At 39.5% G+C, this 25,921-nt stretch overlaps 1 protein-coding gene across 1 annotated transcript in view; it reads left to right on the top strand.

Moving 5' to 3' along the window:
* Positions 1 to 522: 522 nt before the first annotated feature.
* Positions 523 to 25,921, top strand: part of RASA2 (RAS p21 protein activator 2) — a 45,179-nt gene continuing 19,780 nt past the window's right edge. The window contains exons 1-7 of the mRNA XM_058811845.1: positions 523 to 583; positions 6,670 to 6,775; positions 11,952 to 12,055; positions 13,081 to 13,175; positions 17,130 to 17,206; positions 23,807 to 23,890; positions 25,705 to 25,777. Coding sequence (XP_058667828.1) covers positions 523 to 583; positions 6,670 to 6,775; positions 11,952 to 12,055; positions 13,081 to 13,175; positions 17,130 to 17,206; positions 23,807 to 23,890; positions 25,705 to 25,777 — 600 coding nt within the window. The remainder of the gene's footprint in view (positions 584 to 6,669; positions 6,776 to 11,951; positions 12,056 to 13,080; positions 13,176 to 17,129; positions 17,207 to 23,806; positions 23,891 to 25,704; positions 25,778 to 25,921) is intronic.

Raw genomic sequence — 25,921 nt, forward strand, 5'->3', positions numbered from 1 at the left:
GACCCACCACCTCGTCAACCAGAACCCGGCCCTCAGTGCCACATCCAGTCTTTTTTCAAATACCTCCAGGGATGGTGACTCTACCACCTCCCTTGGCAGCCTATTCCACTGTCTAATCACCCTTTCTGTGAAGAATTTCATCCTAATGTCTAACATAAACCTCCCCTGGTGCAGCTTAAGGCTATGCCCTGTCTTCCTGACTATAGAGCAGGGGAAGGCGCGGTCAGGGCCAGTCCCGGACCCGGCCGAGCCCCCCAGCGCCCAGCACAGCGCAGCCCCAGCCCGGCAGGAGCGCGGGGTGGCGAACCCCGGGCGGAGCCCCCTCACAGCGCAGCGGGAAAAGCCGCCCTGGCGCAGGAGCCGCGCCCCCCGCCCGCCCGGGCTGGTGGTGCCCGCGGGCGGCGGGGGCGGGGCGGGCGGCGGGGCCGGGCCGGGCCGCTCCTCTCCTTCCCTCCCTCCCTCCCTCCCTCCCTCGCTTCCCCCGCGGCGCTGCACTGCGCAGGCGGCGGCGGCGCTGGCGCGATGGCGGCGGGAGACGGCAGCGACGAGGTGCGGGTGCTGCAGAACCTGCGGGGGAAGATCTGTAAGTGCGGCGCTGCGGTGGGGCCGAGCGCCCGGGGCCGCTGCGCTCAGGTGTCGCTCCCGACCCGGCCCCGCTGCTGCCGCTCCCTCCCCGCGGCCAGACGGGCGGGCACTGGCGCGGCGGCCCTGGAGGCGGCGGGGCGGGGGCGGGAGCGGGAGCGGGAGCGGGAGGGCGCGGAGGGGCCGCGGCCGCCGCGGGCCGGGTGCGGGTCGGGCCCCGCGGAGGGGCTTTGTGGCGGCAGCGGCGACACGTGCGGGCCGGGCCGGGGTCTGCGCGCCCCGGGGCGGGATCGGGGGTGAGCGGATGGGTGGACGGATGGATTCACAGACGCGGCGGGGCCGGGGGAGGCCCGAGTGCCAGGGAAGCATCGGTGGCTCCGAGAGATCCCTGGAGTCAGCGGGCGACCAGAAATGCCCCCTCCCGCCCGGACCTCGGGCATCAGAGTCTGTTTGTCAGGCTGAAATTGCGAAATTAGCGATGTGCAGGAAGTTGGTGGTGAAGGGCTGTTCTGGAAGCGGTCACCAGCCCTCCCGTGCCTCTGTGCAGCGTGTGTGCGAGCGGGAGGAGGCGGAGAGAGAGGCCGGTGGCCTTATTTTGGTGCCTGGGAAGTGCTGACTGCCGATACCGATAGCCTCGGTAACGTGGGAAGCCGTCGGCCGGGCCGGGAGGAGGGCTCGGTGAGGCGCGCAGATAGTGCGGTGCGGCTGGGGAGCACTTCAAAGCGAGCGGGAGAAACAGGATGTGCGGCGGCTTTCTGAGGGTACCGAGTACGTTCATTGCGCTCGGACGCGGCCCGCTTGTTTCCTTTCTCACGCAGCCCATCGACTTTTTGAGAATGAAGCGAAACAAGTTGACTCGGGCCCGGCGCTGGGGCTGAGAACCGGTTGTGAAAAATGTTGAAGGATTAGGTTTGGTGGAGGAGTGGAGTCGTGTTTACTTAAATATCGTCATGCAGCCTAGATGTATTTGCTGTGTCTTCAGTAAATAGAAGACTGGGTCATGAAAACAGGAGATGGCCGGGAGTGGAGCTGGAGGTGCTCTCAGTCCGAGGTGTGAGAAATAGGACGTGGTTAGGGAGGCAAGGCTGAACACACACTGGGATCTGCTGCTGTTAGCAATTAGCACAGAAATAATACAGGGCAGCTAGCCTTTAAAAAAGCATACTGGTAGTTTTGGGGTTAATGCATGAGTTCATAGAGTCATAGGGTTATTAAATGGTTTTCTTTGGAAAGGACCTTAAATATGGTCTCATTGCAATGCTGCTGCCATGGGCAGGAGCACCTTCTGCTACTCCATCTCAGAGCTCCATCCAGCCTGGCCTTGAACACTTCCAGGGATGTGGCATCCACAGCTTGTCTGAGCAACCTATGCTACTGCCTCACCACCCTCAGAGTAAAGAATTTCTTCCATATATTTAGCCTAAGTTTCCTTTTTTTCAGTTTGTTCCAATGGGAACAATGGGAACTACTCATTCTGTCACTGCAGTTCCTGATGAAGAGTCCCTCTCTGGCTTCCTCCTGAGATATTGGAAGGTTGCTGTGAGGTCTTCACACAGCCTTCTCCAGGCTGAGCAGCCCCACCTTCCTTAATCTGTCTTCAGTAATCTCTAGCAACCAAAGTTTTATGTATTCCCTAGGAAGCAGGTCATAGTACTCCCTGGGAAGAAGGACTCTGACCTGCTTCCTAGGAGTACATAAGAAGTTGGTTGCTAAAGATTATTGAAGCTGGCTTATTTTTTGATACTTTTCTGCTTCCTATCTTTTATTGTTAACATTTTGTGAACGCTGGACTACACAACATTCAGTGAGTTTTGCATTTTGGGATATTGATCAAAGTTTTCCACTAGACATTAATAAACAAGGCAAAATGTCTTAGCACTTATGTTGAAACCAGTTTTATTGTCCCATCTGTGTGTTATGGATTAAGCCTGTGGTTGTATCATAACTTTGGATGTTTGGTTAACTGACAAAAGTGTCAGTAAACAGAGGAATGTGACCTTCTTCCTGGGAAATATATGAAAAGTTCATTGCTAAAGATGGACCTGTAAGAACCCCTTTGAAAAATGAGTGGAAGTAACAGCTGCAATAAAAGGCATGTCTTGAAACAGTGTGAAAATCACTTTGTAAACCTACCCACTTCTTCTAAGTTTAAAAACTCAATGAGTTAAATATGCTGTGGAAGCTTGGGAACCCTCTGATGCCTGGATGCTCTTTTGGCTTTTTCACATCACAAATACTGAGTTATTTTCACTTCTTACTAGTATTTTAATACTGTTTTGTAGGGGAAAACCCTCCGAATGAAGAATAATAAACAAATGTAATAATGTAATCCTCCTTGATCTGGAGGGATTAACAATAGCAGACCTCACTTTGGAAAGCTGATGTTCATAGTCTGAAGGAATTCCTTATAGTATGTTTCTTACAGGGAGAAACATTTTTGGTGCCCAAGCATTGCTGGCAATTAAAATTTGACACTGGCTAATTTTATGTGTGTTGCATGAGAGAGCATGTTAGTTTTAATGAGGTAATGTCAGTTCTGTGTAATTCTACATGTATAGAAAACACCATCTGCAGAAAGTTGTTATTTATACTGTGTTTTGCAACGCATAAATTGGTGGCAAAATCTAAATTTAGCCATGTTATACAAATCATTGCACCAGATTTAGAATTGAGACATGTTCTTAAAGGTGGCTTAAGCAGCCATTGCATACCTAGCAGAAGAACCTGAGTAGGGACAAGTTTGCAGTCCCTGGTACCCTGTTTTTGTGGGCTGTCAGTGTTTGCAACCAGCCTTCTGCCTCCAGTTTTCAAGTGAGGTGAACTGGTCTTGACTGTTTAAGACCCTATAATATTTTTGGAAAGTGTAGTATTACTCTTAAGCAGGTTTTCACCAAAAATACAGTAAAGACTGTCTTTCCCTTTTGGCAATGCTTTTGTATTGATGGCTCTATTTTATGTGCCACAGTAATGACAGAAATGCTTTACAAAGGTGTGGTGTCAGGTAGCTTTAGGCATATCTTGTAGTGTAGTGTTTCAGGCTGTGCTTGTTTTCATTTGATGCCATACGGAAGTACAGTAAGTGATTGTAGTTGTCTTGATTTTTGGAGTGTTTACTGAGACCTGGATTAGTGAAGCACTTGGAAAAATGTAACTATTGTCTCCTAGAGCTCATCTGACAAAATTCAGGATGCATTCTTTTTCAAACCTGCTCCGTGTTTTTAACAGTGTGTGGTTATCTTGGATTATGCTGCATTCCTAGAGTGGAATTTATTGTTTCTATATAATGTCTTTAGTCCTGTGAAGCAAATACTTCAGAGTTTGTGTGCATAAATGTGCTCTGGCAGGGACCCAGAGCATAGAAATTTTGAAGATGGACACTAATTTCAGACTTTTACTTGACAGCAGATATTACATATATGTACAGAAAATGTAAACATTCAGACAGATATCTGATGTTGTTAATACTTGATTTTTATACAACCATTATAGCCTTAGGTTACTCAGAAAAAGGAAGATGTAGTGTAATTGAAGGCTTGAGCTTTTTTTTTTTTTTTTTAAGGAAATAATCTTGGAAGAGTTGGGTCACTGTATGGGTGAAATGTGTCCCACAGTCACAGACACCAGGAGGTGTTATAAACAATGTGAGATCTCATGCTCTGTATTTTACCTGACAAGTGCTCTGAGGTTATTTTTAACTCAGGATTGAGGATCCTCTTCCTCCCAAAAGTTTGTCTGTTCTTTAAAGCCAGACACTTGGGCTACAAAATAAAGGTTTTTAACTGGTTAGAAAATCAGATCACAGAATATTCTGAGTTGAAAGATACCCTACCTACAAATCCTCAATTTCAGCTCTTAAGTGAATGGCTCATATGGGGATGGAACCCATGGTGTTATTAGCACCATGCTCTAACCAACTGAAATCAAAACTTGTATTTTGTGTGTTCCTCTGGGTGGACAGTCTCTTAAAACTGAAAAACTGTACTATAGTATACGAAGAAATAGTGAATTATTCAGAAATATTTCATTTCTATTCCTTTTAAGAAAATATGAAACTATAATAACTGTAATTTCCTTTCAAAGTCCACTGTACTGTGCCTTTGCAGTGATGATTAATGTTGTGTTTTAACTATTTTATGGGAAAATAGGATCATGCCAAGTATTAACTAAAAAATAAAGCTGTTCTCAGGAACAGCTGACACACTCAGTTCATGTTTATTAATTACGAACTTTGGTATCAGGAGCTCTCCAGGGATTACATCCAGATTGATGAATTGATTTTTACGTGTCATATGTTTTATTAAATTACCTCATCTTTAAAAAAAGTTAAGGCAGTGATAATCTGATGCTTTCCTTGATTCTCCTGCAATATCTCACTTAAAGGTAACTTGGAGTTGAGCCCTTTTTTGGAGTCTAAAGCCATTAAAACCAGGTTTTGTTCACGTCTCTCAATCTGTCATCATGAAGTGTGGTGTTTAAAAATAATGTGTATACTTCCTCCTCTCCTGCACCCAAGCTGAGGAAAAGCTTGTTGATGCTTCTGAGAGCACAGGTTTCAACTGTGGAAGTTCCTTAAGTGTCTGTTCATGCTTTCCATCAGTGTGCATATCCCTGACCTGGAAAATGCCATGATTGAAGTTCAGTCTGTGTTCCTGTTAAATTGTCACATTCCCTACTCAGACACAGTCAGAGCAGCCCTTCCAGTGCTGGGCATTACTCAACCTCCAAGGCTGTAATAGGTTACCCTAAATTAACCATCTAACACAAAAAGAGTGTGGAGGAGAGAGAAAGCAGAACTTTGATTTCACATCTTGCCAGCATAGAGAATAAAGCTTACTCACTGTGCTTCATATCTGCGTTTTTAAAAAATAAACATGTATGACATTTCAAATCTAGTTTCATTCTGCGCTTTCTGAAAGGTCTTATGCTATTCAGACATAAAAGTAATTAAAACTTAATACTTAGATGTACTTTTCATTCTATTTTTAATATCTTATATAAATAGATAATGTTTAGATAAAGTTGATTCCACATGTCATCAGGAGAGGTATTTCCAGCAGCAGCAAGGATGAGAGGTGCTAATGCAATTCTGGTTGCCTGTGGTTTGGACAACCAAGTGGAAAAGGGGTGGATCACCTGCTTTGTTTAGGAGCCTCTCATGGGAGAGAGTGCCAGAAGAGCTTGTAATTTCTTTTAGCAAAATAAAAGGTGGAAAGGGTCTGTGTGTTGTCTTCAGACATTCAGAGGGGGAGGAGACATCTGGGCAGAAAGTCTCTGTTTAATCTAGAGAATGGTGTTGCTGTAAATTAACATAGATATCTGTAGCATTTGGATTTTGGAAGAGCAACTTCAACTGGTTTTAGCTGTGATTGTTTAGAGGAAACAATTTCCTAACAGATCTGCCTTATGTCCAGCATGTAATTGCAGTGACCTAGATTCAATACCCAGCAAATCTTTGTATTCTTGTGCTGCCAATCTTTCCTTCTTATTAGAAACTTCCTTTTATTCTTTTCCATGTTACATTGAATTAGGAGGTGATTATTTCCCCCTTCTACTAGTTAGGAAAAAGTGAACAGTACTCATGAGAGATATATTTTCAAAGGCTCAGCCAACTCACAATCTTCTATTCATCGTGGAAAATGAAATAAAGATTTGGTGGGCAAGTTCTTATTAATCAGCTTCCTTTAGCCAAAGTATTTGCAGAGAAAACACCAAGTGAGCAGTAGCTGAGGCAGATCATGCCTGCTGTGATGACCTAATGCCGGATGACCTCAGGCTGTGAGTGTCGTGGATTTAGCGAGTTGTGCAGGGTCAAGCCAGAGATGAGACCTTTCAAGGGAAAGTGCAGGTGCTGCAAGAAGAGGTGTTCATGAGTCAGTGTGTCTCTTCCTGTCCACTCTCATTCCATGGGAAGCTGGATGGAGCAACTTCTCTGCCCTCCTGAAGCTTATGAATTGAAAATGGATATCAAAATGCATGCTGAATGGAACAATAATTTTTTTGAACACACTAAAGCTGTGACATTCTTGTACCTAATATTTTGTAAGTTTTTCCCCTGCAATGTTTACAGTAATTTTTTTTAATTTACAGATGATGCCAAACACTTAGTACCCAACAAAATGAGAGACTTTTTCTGTACCATAAACTTGGACCAAGAAGAAGTTTTTCGTACACAGGTAGTTGAAAAATCTTTAAGGTAAGCTCAGTTTTTAAATGGATATGATAAGCAAGACTGCCCAATACCAGTGTGGATGGCTTTTGCTTGTACTACTTTAAAATGAGAACTGACTTGTGGTAGCTACTCACATGTTACAGCAATGTGTAAAATCATGAGTGTTGCAAGAAGTCAAAATTGAGTCTTGTGAGCTTTTAAATGAAATATGCAAGAATATATTTCACAATTACTCTATTCTGTTCCAGTGGGCAGCGTAACATTCTTTTTCTTGCTAGGTTGTTTTCTAGGGAAAGAAATCTACTTGATACATGCTCCCTATGTTATTTCCTTCTTCTGACAAGCGGTTGAAGTGTATTGGTGGAATTCTGCTCTAACTGTGTATCTGGTAAAACCAGTTTCTGGAAGGAAGGAACCGGAACTTTGCCATGTATGAGAGTTTTCTGTGCTGTGGGGTGTCCCCTGAACAGGCCTTTTTCTCTCCTGTAGTTCTTGTTCTGGGAACTGTAACAGGATCCACACAGAATTCCTTGCTTTGCTTCCCTGGGCTGTAGATTCTGCTGCTGATTTAGAGCCTTGAAAAGACTCAAACAAAAAGTCAGGATGGCACAGCTGCAGCAGTGTAAGGCTTTCATGTCTGACAACTCTGAAGTTCACAGAGGACCCAAAAAAGCATCACTGCAGCTTCATTGTTCAGAATATCTCAGCAACAGTTTCAGTTATGTGGAGGTGACATTAAGCCTTCCTTTTGAAACCCAGTCTGTTCAAACTCATGGAAGTTTTCTTAATTCCTTTCTCCAGTGGTTTTGTTGTTAGTGTTCATTCTTTGAGCTCTCTCTCTCCAGGTGTTTGCAGGTGAGGAATAACTCAGATGACAAACTTAAATAGGGAATTTATTTTTTCAGGACATCGTTTCAGAGCCTCCTTATGCTTCTGCATGAAAAGCAAATGTCACATATGTAGAGTCAGGAACAAATATTTTGCTTATTTTTGTAATCTGTAGCTGCTGTAGTTAGATCCATAAAATTTTCAGAATCTAACAGGCTGCAGATTAATAGAACAAAATCAATTGAGTAATCCTTCAGAGAAAAATGTTGAAGAGACTATATTGAAAAAGCAGAAACTTAGCATTTTCCCTTCAAATAGACAGCAGTTTCATGAGCAAAAGACCCCAACCCATCTCTGAAAGACTTTGCTCTCTGATTTTGATGTTAATAATGGAAATCCTAGAAGTTACTACTATGCTTAGAAACAAGATCTGTTACAGTTGATGTATATGCAGACATTTTTATTATGTTCTATTTAAAAATTATTAGATTTATGTACTTTCATCACCTAATGAAAGAAGTATTAGTTGCATAATAAAATATTTGATAAAGTAAAACACCTTATATCCATCAAAAATATTTTAATAGTATTTAAGTTTTAGCTGAAATTTAATTTCAGTGTCAATAATACTTCAGAGAGGAAATGAAGTAAAAAATCTCACTCTAACAAAACAGCTGGGGGGAGAGGAGTTTCAAATAACCTGCCTCAAATACAGAATTCTCAGATGATGATAGCATTGTATTAGAAGTTAGAATCGGGTGTTTGGAATTGCTCTTTTCCTTTCTGTCTCAATTGACTTCTTAGGTGACTCCTTCATTCTCTGAATTAAGAGAGGGTTCCATACAAACCAGTGAAATGTAATAAAATAACTCATCCTCTATTACCAGCAACCAGATGGGTGCTTATACTTGATTGCTTCAGTGTGTGCAGTTAGGAAGGTTGACTCTCATTCCAGAAACTTAATGACAACATCTTGTTTCTTATTGCTGTGTTAAACTAGAAACCCTACTAACCTAGAGGTACTGGGACAGGAGAGGAAAGCTCCAATCTCTTATTAACCTGAAAACTTTATAAATTGCTTTTCAGTGAGGTGTAGTATAGAATCATTTTAGTCATAGATGCAACTTTGAATTTCATATTGTTTGCTTGCTTTTTCTTACACACATAATTCACAGTCTCTTTTTGTCACTGTATTATGGATTGCAAATTTACACAATTTTTAATCCAAATTTTAGTCCTGTGAATATCAACTAATTAAATGTCTGTGGAAGTAATTATCACTAGAATTAAAATTAGTTTTGACTACCGTGATTGAAAATTATTAAGAAGTGTATTCTTTAAATGTACAAATAGGTTTGGCCTTTCACCAGCACTGGGAGAGTTGTTGGAGTGCAGATGTAAAACAAACTTTCCAAAGTTAAAAAAGCATGAAATAATACTGAAGTGAAAGAGGGGTATTTTGGCTAATGACTTAAGAAGTATTTCCTGACATGGTGTGGGATTTCTGTGGGTTCTGAAGAAAGATACTTTTTCCCTTGGAAAGTTGAAAGAATATCTGTGAGCCTCCTCAGATGTCTGTGGTCAAATATGAGGAAGGGGTATTGTGGTATGTGTGTGTCTTTTTTTTATTTTTAATTTAAACTAAGTTCAGTTTCTTTTTTTCCCAACTGAACTTTGTGGTAGTGCAAGGTTATGGCAGAAATTAATTTCCTAGTTGATGTAGCCATTGCTTTTATTAACTGACAGGCTGGGGCATTGATCAGTGTCCTCACAGAACTGCCAGGTTACTGCAGCAAGGAAGGGAAGAGCAGAGGAGTGTGTTACCCAGTGAAATTTAATCTTCTGTACTGCTGTAATCCAGTTCTTCCTGTCTTCAGTCTGGTTGTCCTTTGAATTAGTGCTATCTTCTAATTTTGTATCCATCACAGTCTTTAAAGTTCTTGCATCAAAGTCACAAATGAAAGTACTAAACTGACTGAATCCCTGAGGAACAGGATGAGTGAGTTCTCCATTTTAATTATTCCTCATTGGTGTAAACTGTTGTACCCTGCTAACCTATTCTGTACCTACCTAAGAATTTTTTTACTTTAAATTTTCTCTCTCTGCCTCCTACTTTGCTTATGAATCAACGACTAATAACCTCTGTTAATTTAGATAATGAAAAATGTATCAACATGAGTAAAAGAATGTATTACCTTCTATTTGTGCTCCTATTATTGGCGTGTTCTTTCTTGCTAAATCTGAGACTTAATGTAGTGTTGAAGTCAAAATAATAATAATAGAGTTAATGGCTGTTCATCCTTTGTGGACTGGGCAGCTGCAAAGTTTGCTCTCTTAGGTGCAAGGTAAAGGTGCTAAATAGATTTTTGGAGGTCTCTGCTTGTAGTCTCCATCCCAGCCTAATTATAATTGGATGCATAGAGTACCATACGTCCTTCCAGAGTAGATATTAAACCCCTGGCACTTGTTGGTGTGCACTGGAGCCTGCTGTTCCCTCAGTCTAAAGCTGAGCTGGAGCAGAGTTTCCCCTGACACCCACCAGTGCCAGCTCATTCCCCCACTGTTCACTCTTTCTGCTGGAGTGTCTCTTTCTTTGTACTGCTGCAACTTTTATTTGTATAGCTGCGAGGGGAAGCAGACCATGGACTTGACCTAAGTTTAAAATAAGCCTTTGTTTCATCCTTGGTTTTGGTCCGACTTACTGTGTCAATACAATTAAAATGAGCAGTGATGGTAATAACGAAGTTGAGGCTCTTCAGGGCTGCACTGCTGCTGAAGGGAATGCTCGTGAGTTTAAACCTTCAGTCATGGTGCTGACAAGAAGAACCCAGCCCTTGTAATCAAAGCAGAGTTTGTTGGCTTTGAAATTATAAAAAAAAAAAAAAAAAAAGAGGGGAGCTGAAAAACCACAGCTGAATTTTTCAACTGAGAATTCTTAAATTATTTCTCAGTGTAGTGCAAAGGCTAATACTGATTTGTCTGCTTTGAAGCCTGTGGTAAAAGGTCTGTGTTTTAACAAAAAGAACATTTTTACTTGTGGAATTCCTTATAATGAATTCCTGCCCTTAAAGTTCTTGTTTCTAAAAATCTATTCTAGACATTAGAAATACTAGATTCTTTCATCTGTGTTCTTTCCCACTTTTCAAGTTAGTTATCAGCTCTTTTTAATTTATTTAATAAGCCATTGTCCTTAAGCATGGGGTGGTCTTAAAATGGTGATTATTTTGGAAGGAAGAAAGTAGGGATGGTGGCCTGTTCTTCCTGGTATCCTTTGGGTAGGTAATAACATGAACTGCTTGTTCCAAACTTAAGCATATTTGTCATATTTTTATTAGTTTAAGAAAGTACTGTAGTAGTAGGCTCAGAATGATACTTTGCTGGGAAACAAAAAAACCCCAACATTTGGTGTAACTCATATCACAGTACTTTTCTGCATAAAAGTAGTTTCATGAACATCTTTCCCTGGTGATATTAATACATTGTAAATGAAACTATTTTAAGAGCCCATTTCTAGAATAGCAGGGTTTTTCTGTGGATCTGCTTGACTTTTGGAATTCATCACTTGCAGTAGCACAAACAACATTGTGGTTTTGTTCAGTCTTGAAATACAATTTTCTGGCTGCTGGCTCTGATTACGTCAATAAGCACTCCTTAACTTTAATGAGGGTGCCAGTTCTGGGAGGGAAGTTACCAACACATTGTATGAAATAGGTGTAGCATAGAGAAACCTCTCAGAGTCTTTTTCTGTAGAGGGCTGTGCACGTGGCAGTTAAATAGGGTGAGCTGCAGACATGATATTGGACTGCTTTAGATGGAGAAATGTGGGGATCGTTTTGGCGTGAGGGAGATTGTGCGTACTTGAGATTAATGTTTCTCTGTTTCACTGTTCTGTCTTACAATTTCTAGTGATAACTTCTTACAGATCTGAATCTTAGAGCAGCAGTTTTGACATGGAAGTTAGAGCTAAACAAGTGCCAGTTGGTTAAGTAATCAATAAGTTTAAAATAAATTAAGATTAAATGTAGTTTAATCATGTACTGAATATCAAAATGGAGCAATACTTGTGCATGTCTTAGGAAGTCTAGAGAACCAGCTAGAATAATTTCAAGACAGAAAAATAGAATTGAAATTGCAGAGGAGACACCACTCTCAGTGTGCTCTGATTCTTACCTTTGATTAAACAAACAAAAGACATTGCCATGTTATTGTGTGTTCTTGTACTGAAATGGTTTTGGGCACCTTTGATGACAACTCAGTCTAGTGCTGAGGGCCACGGGCTGGGACAGCTGTAAAATGCAGTTTTTTGATGTTCATGTTCTATATAAATTGCATAAAGTGTTTCTCTATTTTAACTTCAAATCTTTCTTTTCAGTCCTTATTTTGGAGAGGAGTTTTACTTTGAGATTCCAAGAACATTCCAGTGGTTGTCCTTCTACATTTATGATAAAAGTGTTTTACAAAAGGACCTGCGTATAGGTAAGTGTCTGTGAGGTGCTGTCTGCATCTTGCAGAGCACTTGGTTATTTTCAGTAGTGTTATCTGTAGGATTAAGGATACAATTCTTGGCGAAGCATCTTTCAAAACTCTGTATAGTGCATTTAAGTACTCCTTTAAAGTTTGAAAATAAGGATTTTGGTTACTTGCTTCATTCTTTTATACTAAAATATGTTTTGTTTTTCAGGCTAGTAGGACATTTTATAGTCTTATTGTAGTCTGAATGCATTTTGATAAATTCTTTGTTCTCCACTTTTGCTTCATTGGAATATTTGAATAATTGTCACTACTTATAGGTCTTTAAAGAATAAATTGTGGAATCATTCTGCAAATAATTACAATTGTGGAATAATTCTTAAAATCATTTATAGATAATTTTTTTCCTTGTCAGTGCAACCTTAACTTAGTCACTTACAAAGCATTTGGCAGGAACTTGTGTAGCTTAAGTGAAAAATCACAGGAGGTAGATTTCTGTTTCTTTCACCACTGCATAATGACTTTATTGCAGCTGCTTTTTGGATACAGTTGCTACAAAACTCTAATAGTCTGCTGTGGAACAAGCCTTTGCTTTACTTGAATTGAGGAAGGAAATAATTTGCACCAGGATGTCAGATAATTTGATATAATAACAGCTTTCCAAATAGCAATCAGAAGAGTAAAAGGCATCTACTTCAGTTTCCTGTTTAAGCATTCTTGAACACCGTTTTTCTTCTCCCAAATCTATTATGTTATTTCCAGCCTCAAGCGTGTTCTTTATTTTACCTTCCTATTGGTAATATCCAGGATAACAAATAATAATTAATGCCATCAGGCTTTATGCAAACTATTTTCTGCTTTACTTACCCATAACATTCCTTGTTTTATGTTCTTCATATAGCATCATCAATTTAAAGAGAAAGTTAAAAGAGTTTAGAAAAAAAAATCAAATTTCAAACATAATTAAATAGTTGTTCTATTCAGATGAAGGTAATCTTTATGCTTCTCTCCCCCCTGCCACCCTCCCTCAGGAAAGGTGTCAATCAAAAAAGAAGATTTATGCAACTACACAGGAAAAGAGAACTGGTTTATGCTTCAACCTGTTGATTCTAATTCAGAGGTTCAGGTAACTATTAAATTGCACATTTACATTTTGAAAGTGAAGTACAGATAAGGACATGATGGTAGAAGGTTCCATTGAGCTGTAGGAGATAAGATTTAGCATCTGTATTTCTTGTGTTTTCACTTTGGTTAGGGAACAATGCACTCTACACCTAAGCTGGTATTGTGCCTCATGGTGCTTAAAACTGGCAGAAGACATGAAGCAACTGCTTGGAAATGTCTTAACAGCATTTTCATGTCTGGAATGCTTGGGAGAGGGGTCATGTACTTGAGGCACATGAATGGATCCTAAAACTCTTGAATACCTTTTTTTTAGTAATTTTTGGTGTTAACTAAAATAATGACTAATTCTATGACAGTAAAATCATTAGTCTTCAAAACTTGGATGTACTTATGCTGTGTTCATATGTCTTATCCTGAAACACTTTCTTCATTGAGTGTCAAACAACTTGCACTTCACAGTTCTATTTCAACCTGTGGTTCCAGTTCTTCAAACAGGATTGTTCTAGGAATAGGTAAAAGTGAGATGGCTCTGGAAGTTGTAGCAATTTTCTTTTTGGTTTCAAGAACAAAAAAGAATTCTTGAGAATCTCTTAGCCTTCTTGATGTGACATACTAGTAGATTTTAATAGGGGTTTTTTCCAGATTTGCCTGAGGGCAAAAGTCTTAGACTTGACAGTGTTTATATTTTTTTAGTAACCTGAAAGTCCCTTTGGGTAGGGAGAATCCTGGCTGCTTTTACAAGATCTGAATGTGCACAGAATTCTCCTATTATTTCCACTGATGATTCATTTATGTGTCATAAGTTTAGCCTGCAGCTCTTGGGTATAGGAGGGCATGTGGTTGCTTTACATGAAGAGGGATTTTCAAAACATCTGAATACCACTTCCTCTTCTCTGTTGAAAATCAGTCCTCTTTCAGTTGTGATCAAATGGAATAGAATGGTTCATTGCGAAGGGACCTAGAGATCATCTAGTCCCTACTACACATTGTCTTCTTTGAATTCTTTGATGTAATCACTCTGAAAATTCTAGAAAGCACTTTCCAGATGCAAACTGGAAGGTAGTTTCCACTTTGACTTAAACATTGTCATGCTTGCTATGTTTTTTCTGTCATAAAAATGTTTTGAGAAAGGTATTAATTTTTGTCATAACACTACATGAGTATGTGAAAATTCAATTAGAATATTCCATTAATAGAATTTAGTGATTTTTTTACATATTAGAAATAAAAAAGTTTATTGTTTTCTTTGGCTTTGTGACTCACAGCAGTATGTAAACTCTTACTTTTTTATGACTGTGCCATACAAAGCACTGTCCTGCATGACACTTCCACTAAGAAATGACCTTTTCTGCTTAGGTGTATGCTCCTCATATTTATCTTTTCTTGAGTCAAGGCATTTGGGTAGGTTTCTCCTGTCCTGGTTTATTTTTCCATAAAAGTCTTTAGATCATAGCTGAGACCAGCTCCCATCTGCCACGTTTGGCTGAAATCTTGTTGGTTTGGTTGTGCTATACAGTACTGAAATATATTCTGAGATGTCCAAGATGGTTGGCTGGACATGGCTTAAAGTTAGCAGACTTTTGTATTGTACATGTGCAGAAAAAGTGCATGAAATATTTATAAAGGTAAATCAGTTTGGAGGGAAAAAAAAGTTGTTTTCTTTTCCTCATGGCACCATACATGTAGTTGATTTTTTGTTCCTTTTGTTTCCTCCATGTGAGTATTTTCCAAAATTTATGATGTGTGCAAGGCAATAGGATAGCAGACAGGTATTTTGTGTTCCATAATTATGCACAGGACACTTTGCAGTTGCTTGGTTGGATTATTTTTGGGGTTTTCATACATCTGCATTTTTTTCAAGAAAAGTGTACCTTTTATATACATCTATTCTTCACAGGTTAACTTTGGTATAATTAGCAGCCTGTACATCAGGAACCTTGGTGGTGGAGACTTTTAGAAAGCAGCTGCTCTGCTCTGTGTTTTGATATTACCTGGTTTTTGTTTTGCTGCTGTGCACAGTATTATGAGTTCATATTAATCTTGTTTTCTTGAAACTTTTTCCTTTCTCCACTAGTTCCTGAAAAATAAATACAGATGTGAGGATACTAAGTAAATAAACCAGCCTTCTGTACAGCCACATTTAAAGCCCAGTTGCATATTATGTCAGAAGTTCTGATATAGATCTGCAGATCAGCAACTTTAGGAAACCATCACACTGCTCTCAACAAACAAAATGACAAAATGTTCTAAAACTCTCCATGCATATTGGGGAAATATTTTCTTAGAGCTATGTTGCTGTAGTCATCATGGCACTAAGCTGGGAGCAAACTGCATCCCCAGGTAGTTCTCAGGAGCAGCAATGTGCTGTTTTACTCCTACTGTTAAAACACAATTTGTGGCTTTTGGCTTTAAAAGCAAAAGGAAGATGTTTAGGCCATTCACAGCATCTGTTTTCTAAAACAAGTGAAGTCAGTTATTTAAATAAATGTTAATAATGGTTGTCTTTTCATTTGTCATTCAAAAACTTTGCCTTGTAAGGCTGTTGGCATGCTTCATGGTATCCTGTAAATCTGTTTCTGTAATAGAGTTTCTCTGCTTGACAAATACTTTCTTAATGTACCTGTGTTTCTGTCCCTGTAGTAACAGTTTGCAAAACACCTGGCAGGCATCCCAAAGCAGTTAGGTTGGGAACTGCCTTGTAAAAGAAGCTTCATTTCTCCTCCCCTGTGACGAACAGAGGGAAACGCAGCCTTTGCCCCAGGGGATTTACAATAACAACATTGCAGTTCTGTGTCAAAACATAACTGCTATAGAAATGTGTGCAAGGTCAGGTAAGGGTTTTACTTCCATTTTAGCAGAAAGGCAAAGCTGTAGTTCAGATTATGGCTTGCTTCCTGTGGCACTCTTGCAAATCACCTTCCAGAGCCCTTCCCTGAGAATTTTCATTGTGAGCATACCAGTATCATCTGATGTTCCATTTAGCAAATAGACAAAGTCTGAGAATAGCAAGGAGAGCATTGTTAGAGGGAAGACTCTGGCAGTGTGTGCCTGTCTTAGATGTAAAAGCCAGCATGATCAGCCAGGCACCCAAAGGAGTAGCAGGTGTTGTTCAGGCAGTAGCTCCTTGGAGCAAGATTTAAGTAATAAATTCTGATCATCCCAAAACATTTGCATATCATGGTTTAAAGTTATGGAGCCTTTTATTGAGAGGGTACAGTAGGTTGGCCCTTTATGGTTTCTGACATTAATCCATGCTGTTCTATAATTTATGGATTCTTTTACTTGAATACATCCTGCCATATCAGGAAAAGAAAAAGAGGAAGCTGGGTTTAGCAATTATTGCCACCTTTTCCTCTCTCCTGGTTTTGTTTATTATTCCTTCAGTACATCAGCAGTCTTCATGAGGTAGTTGAAAACTGCCCTGGGATGTGCAGTACATTTCTAAGTTATCTTCAGTCTGGTGGGATGGGCAGGATTTCACTGTGGATGTTAAATCCTGCTGGTTACGGCTATTGCATGCTATTCTAATTCTCTAGGCATACCTACCTGCCTTCAGAATCCAAGGTCATTTTAGAACTTTCTCCTGAAATGTCAGAAATTCTTATCTCTGCAAGGGTTCATCCCATGCTTGGGACAAAATAGCTGAGACTCTTGCACTTGATAATTGCTCATGGTGGAAGAAATCCTTGTGTGTGTTAAATCTGTAGAGGCTTGGCTGATTCTTGTGCTGTCTGCAGATGAGGTAGTGCTTCTCTATAGCATTGGCTCAAAGTTCAAGTGCATCCAGCATGCTCTACTTGCAGGATATGTGCTTTAGAGGAGATATTTTCTTCAAGTAGTAATATTGGAATTACCTTAAATAACTTGTAACTGTAAACTATATTATTGTTCTAATTCCTACTTTTAAAAGAAATGCTTTAAAAATTACTTGTGTTTCTCTCCTGTTCTTTTCCAGGGGAAAGTTCACCTTGAATTAAAACTGAACGAACTGATAACAGACAATGGATCTGTGTGCCAGCAACTAGTAGTACAGTAAGGAAATACATCAATCCTTTGATATTTGGTTGTTTGTTAGAATGTTATGGGATTTGTCTTTGCTGGTACTGGATGTCTGCACATCTTAGTACCAATAGCATTTTTATTTTTATGGGGCTTTCCTTGGAATCTGCCTTATGGAGAGATGAGTAAATGTCTAGGGAACTCCAGCAGAAGTTTTTCACAGCTAATCATCTCTGCTGCCAAAGCCCTCACTTTCATTGGGACTACTAGGATTAGTGTCTTGTAATTCCAGTTGAATTTGGTGTGGTGAGAAGGGTAGGAATGAGCAGTGCAGCTGACAGCCAGAACTTGCAGTATGGCTGTTACTGACTGAATTACTGCTGCTGGTGGTATTTTTGGGGGTTGGTATGGTAAAATTTATTGCTAATTTTGCTTCAGAATTATTTTCTTCCAGTTAACCATGATAAGAAATTCTTACAGAAAAACAAAGTACAGGAGTTGTGGTTCTGGAACAGCGTGTTTGCCACATTTCAGTAAAACTTCTTAGCAGCAACTTGAGGAGATTTCACTATTAAACTTAATTTTGGCTCTGAAGTGTAAAAATGCTACATCATACCAAAGAGCATCATAGAAACAACAAATTTTTGCTAATGTAATTTTCATGATGAATTTAAGATGTTCTTGTCTTAGTCAACTCTCTAGACCCAGATGGGTATTTGAGTTGGAGCAGGACCCACCAGAGTGGTCTGTGTGCTGTTCTTTAGCTTGTTATGAGGGAGAAGCTATTCTGTGGTAGAGCTAAGCTAGTGAAACTGGTGATGGTTTAATGGCTTGGGCTCATCATTCAGGTAAGATGGAACTTGCTGGACATCAAGGTATCTTTATTACTTAAAGATAATTTGGAATGTTTCTGCTTTTATAGTGGGGTAGCAGCATGGTTCATTGGGAGTCCTGCTGCTCTTATTTTTGTATCCCATTTGCAGCACAAAGCAGAATTAGAACAGCTTTTCCCCATGGACTATTCACCACCAAAAACTGGCTGGAGCTTTATGACTTTGTGTTTTATTCCCAACTTAATTAATTTTCAGAAAATTTGATATTTTTATATGCTAATGCACTTCATGTTAGTGTTGTGGGTTGTTTATTTTAAAAACTTGCCTGAATTTTTCATATGATGAAGAAAAGTTGCATTAGAAAGTTACTGTTGCGAAGTGCAGTTTTGAGTAGGAAGTGGTTTACTCTCTGTGCCCTCTCTTAGATCTCTCTGTGACGGAGATAATTGATCAAAAGGAAGCCAGGGTTCTCTTTTGGTTGCTGCACTCGCCCACTCGCTGCCATGTGGGAGAGGACTGTGCGTTAGACACTGCTGTGTTGCATCAGTGCAGTTGGCTGAGGTTAGGAAATGCACTGAGTTCCTTAAACTCAAAATGTTCAGTAGAATTGTACCACACGTGCTGCTGCCCTTTCAATAATTTACTACATTACTAATAGATGGTACATTAATGTATTTTGCATGTATGAGAGAGTTTTGCATATTTTGCACATGTGAGAGTATGCAAAATAAGAAATCTCTCGCTGAATGTGGTATTATAGAAATGGATGTGAGGGCATTTTTGAGATGCATTTGACCTTAAAGCATGAGGAACTTACAGAAAATAGATGTGGGAGTACTACAGAGAAAATTAAACTCTTTAAAACCCTGCTTGTCCTGTAAATTTCCCATGGTAATTAGTAAATGATGCACTTCCTGCTATGCTTTTTGCTAGTCACCAGGCCCTGAGAAGACATTGAATTAGTAACTCCTTTAACAAAGCTGAAAGATAGAAAGGAGCAGAACCATGATAGAGTAAAAGAGAGACAAGGAGTGGGCACAAATTTATGTGCTGTTTCTGACTCTTTTTTATCTGTTCTAAATTGGAAAATAATGGCCAAAGGAAAAAAAAAATCACTGAAAAAATAATTCTTGACATGCAGGATATGATACTTGCCTTTCAGGAGTAATATTTTACTTCATGTTCAAATTAATAGTGTCTCAATGCAATGAAAATTAGATGCTTTTAAACCTTCACCAGTTAATTTTTTTCTAGGATAGGAGAATGCTAGATACTTGTGCTGGCTTCTGTGCATAGTTAAATTGCTATTGGATTTCCACTGTGTGTTCCCTGAGAATCCAGAAATTCTGCAAAGATGACAAGTAGTAGCTCCAACTTTCATTACACAAGATGAAACATGGTGTTAAGTGCACACACAATAGCAAGTAATTAAAAGGCTGTGATTCTGAGCATTACCTGAAGTCCCCTGTCATCTTGTGGCTAAACCAAAACCATCACTGGCTCAGCAATGGATTCCTGTTGATTTGGGTCTGTAACATGGCTATAGAAACTTTTTCTGCTGGTCTTCGAGACAAGTTTTGTAATTGGGATTGTTTTAAAAACTCAATTCCAGTTGCTTTTTTTGTCATAAAGCATAGTTAATCTTCCTTTGGTGAAGGGCTGTCCTAGAGCTCATGTAGAGCAGGCTAAGCCCTGATTTTACACATAATTTTTGTATTCATTGCAGACTTGCTGTGAAGTTTCATGCAGATACACTCACAGATTGTGAATTCAAGCTTTGTTTTGTCTCTGATACAAATTGCTTCCTTTTCTGATGTGTGAATGAGGAGGAGGAAAAGTGCAAGAGATTACCTGCTGACGCAGGGGTTGGTTTTTTTTGAAACCACAGTGGTGTGTATAGTAGCACATTTCACAAATACATCCTTGCAGCTCTTGCTGGGAGTCCCTCAGAAGAGGTTTGCATGGCCATTGTTTGCGTATTTGCTGCTGCTGAAATTGATGATGCTTGAACAGTTTCTTGGCAAATTAGGCAGTTGAGTGGTGGCACCTGCCTTCTCTGAGATCAACAGCCCTTCAGCTCTGAAAGAAGGTTTTGTGTATTTACAGGGTGAATACTTCAAAGCCCAGAAATGATTTGTTACAGCCAGATTTGACTTCACTGCACATACCTTTCTAAATGAATTACACACCATGCTGTCTCCAATTGACCTGTTAGTTTGTTACTGTCCTGTTTATACTTTGTCTGCTTGCATGAAGTTGTTCTAGCAAACACAGCAGTTTTTGTGAAGTGTACATACAGATATTAATGGCTGCAGTTAGGAGTGTCTGCCTGTGGAGAACTTCAGTTGATTTGCATGGTGGAGGTAGAGTCAGCCATTGAGGGGGTTTATTGTGGACTGGGTCTTTGTAAGGACTCGATTTCATCTTTTAAGCTGAATGTATGCCAGTTATATCTGAAAAGCTCTCATTTCCTGTATGTAACTCCTCTTGCATAACAGACTTCTGAGATGAGAATTAATGAAAACTGAATCATATCTTCACTGCACTGGAACAGGGCAGCAATTGGAGAAAAGAACCAAAGTTCTGTTGCTTAGGCCGCACATAAGGATATAGAAGTCGAAAATATAAATTAAAAGGCTTCTAAGTTCCTGTCTGCTTCTTCAAAATCTATGCATTTATGCCTTTTGAATGACAGCTGTCTAGTTAAGTAGATGAAATGATTTGTCAAAGCTGAAATATTTTTACTGTGTGTTAGAAATGTATGTATTATGGTTGTCGGAATACAAGTGTATTTTTAATGTTATTTTGGTTTTTACTTGATCAAAATGTCTGGCATTTTGTTGGTGGTGGTGATTTTGCTGGGATTTCTTGGTTGTTGTTTTCCTTTTAAAGGAGACTGCAGTTGCAGTACTTTGCCTGATTCTTTAAGGAAAGGCAGCATTCCTATGAAATTTGCTGACTAGCAAACTGAGTGAGGTTTTTTTCGTTTCATTCATTTTAATTCCAGCTTTTCCATTTCTGTTAAGTCTACTCCAGTTTAGCCACTTCAAACATCTTCAGGATTTTTAAACATGTTTACCGGAGGCTGTTTGTTTAGTAGCTTAGAAGTATCAGTAATGATTCAGTGCAGTGTGCTCAGTCCCTGGGGAGGAGCAATCCAGCTCGGTAGTGCTGAGTTGATTTAATGGCTTCCTATCCCTAATGGCTGCTTGCCTTTGGAGCCTGGGAGGGCTCCTGCATGAGCAGAGTGATTCAGTTTGCCAAACTGACAAGTGGCTTTTAGGTTAAAAGCTTCCTGTGAGGGTGGTAAACAGAAGCAGCAGTTCAGCTGACTTGGCTGTGCTGTCACATAGGTGTCTAAAGCAGACTCCAGGCTGTACCTGCAGACTGAAGGGATGGATCTGACTGGCTACCTTGGAGTGAGAGATGGAAGGGGAGGAGGTCAGGTAAATTTGGAAGAAGAGAGAGATTTGGGGATATTGGGAGTTGATGGACAGGGGAGATGTTGGACCAGGACAGGCTGTCTGATAAACTGGGCAGACTGCACTTGCTGGCAGCAGAGCTGGGGTTTGGACAGGAGGCGAGGATGGAGCGCTAGAGCTGCCTCCACAGGGACACCAGCTGGAGCATGAAATCAACTTGAAGTGACAGATCCATATGATGAATCAGAGATTTTAGTTCTGCTGCAAGGCTGTGAAGTTGTCAGTAAAATGTTTTTCAATTTGCAGGAAATCACAAACAAGCCTTTCTTTAGTTTGTGTATGTTGTGGTCAAGAGAACAGAACAAGCTGTGTAACTGAAAGTCCCACAGACTCGTATCTGTTTGCTAGAGAAATCCAGGAGCTTGGTGATCATGTCAAAGACTGTAAGGAGAGAAATTCTTATCAAAACAGCTGAATTCTCTTCAGAAAAGCTTGGCTGATCCATCTGCTATGAATTTCTTATCAGGTTCAAGCTGCAGCTGATTTATAGGTACACTCAGCACTCACACCTGAAACTACAAAACCTGAGGAGCTGCAGAGGGTGTTTTATGCTACAGTATGCCCATCAGTCTGAAAGAATAGAGTCCTGCCTCAGATCAGATACCCCAAATGACTAAAAAGTCTAGACAGTTTAATTTTGTTGCCACTCTTCTGTGCCACTTATGTGTTGGAGGAGGAATCAATTAATGCTTATGAAACAACTGGATGTTTCAAGAACTCATTTAAATGGTGGGTTTGAAGTCACTGTAGTGTTCATTGTGATTCAAAAATTATTGAAATGCTGAAGGCCATGTGCTTGATAACTGGAAGAAAAATAACAAATTATTGTGTAGTGGTTCAGCACTAAATGTTCCCTGAACTGGCTAAGACAAAGGGACTTTTAGGAGGGGAAAATACCATCTGGTTTATAATTGTGCATACTCCAAAGAGGGTGGAGTTTTGAGGCAGCACAGGAGTGTTAGTGTCTGTTGTTTCCACTCTTGTGTTTGAATCTGCAGCTCCTGTTATTCTTTTTAACAACATTTTTCTGCAGTACATAAAGCATTTATTTTAAAGTGTGGGCAGCTACATAACTTCCACTTGATCTACACAACTTATTATTCCACATTATGATATTGGAACATTTACTTAATTGTTCATATGAATTTAAAGTTTTCTCCTTAAGTTGACTAGGTTTTGGATTTTAGTCAAACTAGCAAATTATGACAATTGAAGTTTTCTTGCTTTAATTTAGTTAAATTCCTGCAATAGAGCTAAAAAAATATATTATTTTAAAGAGAACATGAATACAACATTCGGATCTTATGACATTTTGTAATCTGCAGAATGTTTCTGGACTTAAACTACATGTTGTATGTGTTACATTAGAGCATCATTTTGCTAAAAAGTCTGGTTTCTGCTATGAATTTACAAACTCTTCTGCTTCACTTCAGTTGTTCCAGCTTTTTTCAGTTAATGCTCATATGTGGGCAGCATCTGAAGGTTAGGCAGCTTGCTGACCCAGCTCTGTGTTGCTGCTGTGGTGATTCAAAGATTGCAAGACTTTAGAAAAGGTCCAGAAAAGGTTTCTCTGTCTCCATGAGCATTAATTGACAACCATCCTGTCCCTTTTGCATCAGGGCTGATGAACAGTGTGCCTGGGTACCTGTTAAACACCAGTTTACCACTTGCTGTATGAATTACAGAAGACAACAGAATTTTTAAAAGGGTCATTTAACCTTGATGGTAATTTAACCCTAAACATGGACTATTGTGAAAAAAGATTGAAAATAAACCTTAGGCACTATTTCAAAGATAGAGCTATAACTATATATATAATAGTTTAAGGTGCTTAATTTTAAATATCGTTTCAGGATTTGACTTAGCATTTCTTAGCATAACTCAGAATGTAATTAATTCAAAATGAAATATTTCAGTCTGTTTCAATGCCTTCCAGATATAGTTGCTGCCATTGGTTGAGGCCAGATAGCTTTTCAAATTTAAGTTAATGAAATCTGCAATTTTTCCCTACATATAGCAGTTCATTTTATACTTAGGATTTTGTCATTTATGTGTGATACTGGAGTGTCTTTATCAAAGCAATTCCAAGACTTTTGTTCTCAGAGAGCCCCTCAAGTCTGACTGTATACTTGAGTATTATTTTGTGTTACCATCTAGAGATCTTCTTCAAGTATATGCAGCATGTTGGATCATTGTATAGCTATGTCTGTCTGTTATACAGCAGGACAAAAAGTTTTCAAAAAGCAAGCATTGTTTGGATTTTATTTTTTTAAGCCAAATAATTGCTTCACTGATCATTGTTTGCCTTTTCCTTGTAGCATAAAGGAGTGCCATGGGTTACCTCTTATAAACGGACAGAATTGTGATCCTTATGCAACAGTCTCTCTCGTGGGGCCTTCCAGGTAACATTTTAATATAAAATGAATAAGTCTAAAAATGCTGTGATGTTGAATTAGAAAAGAAAGTCATAGGTTTTAAGCAAAATCTTTAAATCACAAAAAAATCTTCCAGTGCTCTCATGCGTACATCACATCTCCATGGAGACTGTTCTCTCCCTTCCCTGCCATATGCTCCAGACTGGGATGGTGTTTGGTCTGTCTGAATTGTTTGCACTAGTCAAGAGCCACTTATGACTCAGTTCTTTCTTTTTTTTCTGTTTTGTATTGGATTTCTGCACTGTACTTCTGTTAATTTATGTGAAATTCCTGTATGTCCTGATGTAGCCAGTTGCTCCCTCACCTTCCTCTCTTCTCTGTTTTTCCTATGTGGGTTTCTTTGCAGCAGATGTGTAGTAACTGGGAGGAGATGAGGGAGGAGAGGTTCTGGAACACCTTCAGGATATTGCCTTCAATGTCCAGACAGTTCAAACATCTCCTTGTTTGGGACCAGTAATCCTCAATAACTGCTGGGTTTTTTCATTTAAGAAAAATCCCCCATCCCACATATTCACTATGGGCAAGTCCCTGCCCAATAAGGCAGATAAGTTTCAGTTGCTTCTTTTTTGCCACATCAGACCCTTTCCTTTCTCCTGTGCTGAGGAATTGCCCTTGTGAGCACAGTGCCAGGATGGGTTGTACCAGACTTGCTTGGCTTAAAGAATGGAAGGATTGGCCCTGAGTAAGCTCTGCATGGAGCATTTTTTTTTCTCCTTGGTAATAAAGAATCACATTTTTTAGGTTTGGCTTGGGGGGTTTTTTGTTTTGTTTGTTTGTTTGGGTTTTTCCTAAGGGGACTAGGGAGGCTCATCCAGTATACTTAGGCATCATGGGGCCAAGTGGCAAAGAAGGTAAATTGACATCCATTTTCTGTTTGAGCCCTGTGTATGGATGGAAGTGGGAGAATGTTGGTCCCACAAAAGAGTTATCCTGTTAGTATGGGAATGTATGTGCAAATCTGACAGGAATTCCTGGTTGAGATTTTCCAATCTTATGCATGTGTGACTCATGTACCATGACTGGAATATTTATATGTCCAGTGCCTGAAAATAGGTAGTTTATACTTAGGGCAGTTTTTCTTCTCCCTCGTCTTTCTCACGTATTTTATATTTCTTTCTTTTGGAAAGCCATTTTATACTACCACAGCCCTTTGCTAAATAAATAAATAAACAAAACTTTATTCCTTTATAAAACTTGTGGGTTGGTTTTGGTTGTTTGTTTGTTTGTTTTTTGGGGTTTTTTTTAAATTTTACAAGGAAGTGGGGGCAGTTGTTTTGTTTGACCCTGTGCTGCTTCATGAGCAGCAGTTGTTTTTAAAGAAAACCTTCAGTGTCTTGGGTATAAGCCCCTTTCTGTAAAGGAGTAGTGGATGTTTCACCAGCAAAAGAGGGTGGGAAAAACAGAAACTGCAGCTGAACAAGACAAGGAAAAGTGTGCTCATTACCTTCAGGCAGTGGTAAAGAAATTTAAATTTTAAATACATTAGAAATTGTTCATGTATTTTAATTAATATATGTAAGTTTTGCCTGTTTGTGAAATTAAATACAACATTTGAGTTGGATAGATGCATGGCTAGATACAGCATTTAAAATTTTAGCTCTTTAATCTGTATTGTGAAGACGAACTAATTTCATTTTAAGATTTTCCTCATTGATCAGAGTGAATTGTAGAATAACAAAAAATGTTTTAACTTAAATGCATGGGTCCTTCTTGACGATAGAATGTCTTTATAATTGTGTGTTTAAGTTGTCTATGGTAAAAATTTTACCACATTGGAACAGGAATGACCAAAAGAAGACCAAAGTTAAGAAGAAAACAAGCAATCCGCAGTTTAATGAAACATTTTATTTTGAGGTAACTTTTTGTGTGCTGTTCTTCCTGTTTATTCATTTTATGCAACCCTTCAGGTAATTTTAAGCAAGCTGCATAGCAATACCTAATGCAGAAAGCTCTCTTCAGGCAAATTGAAGAGCTTTAACTGGCCTCTCAAATGTAAGT

This window comes from Ammospiza caudacuta, chromosome 11 (assembly GCF_027887145.1).
Source record: "Ammospiza caudacuta isolate bAmmCau1 chromosome 11, bAmmCau1.pri, whole genome shotgun sequence".
In the NCBI taxonomy this organism is placed as follows: Eukaryota; Metazoa; Chordata; class Aves; order Passeriformes; family Passerellidae; genus Ammospiza; species Ammospiza caudacuta.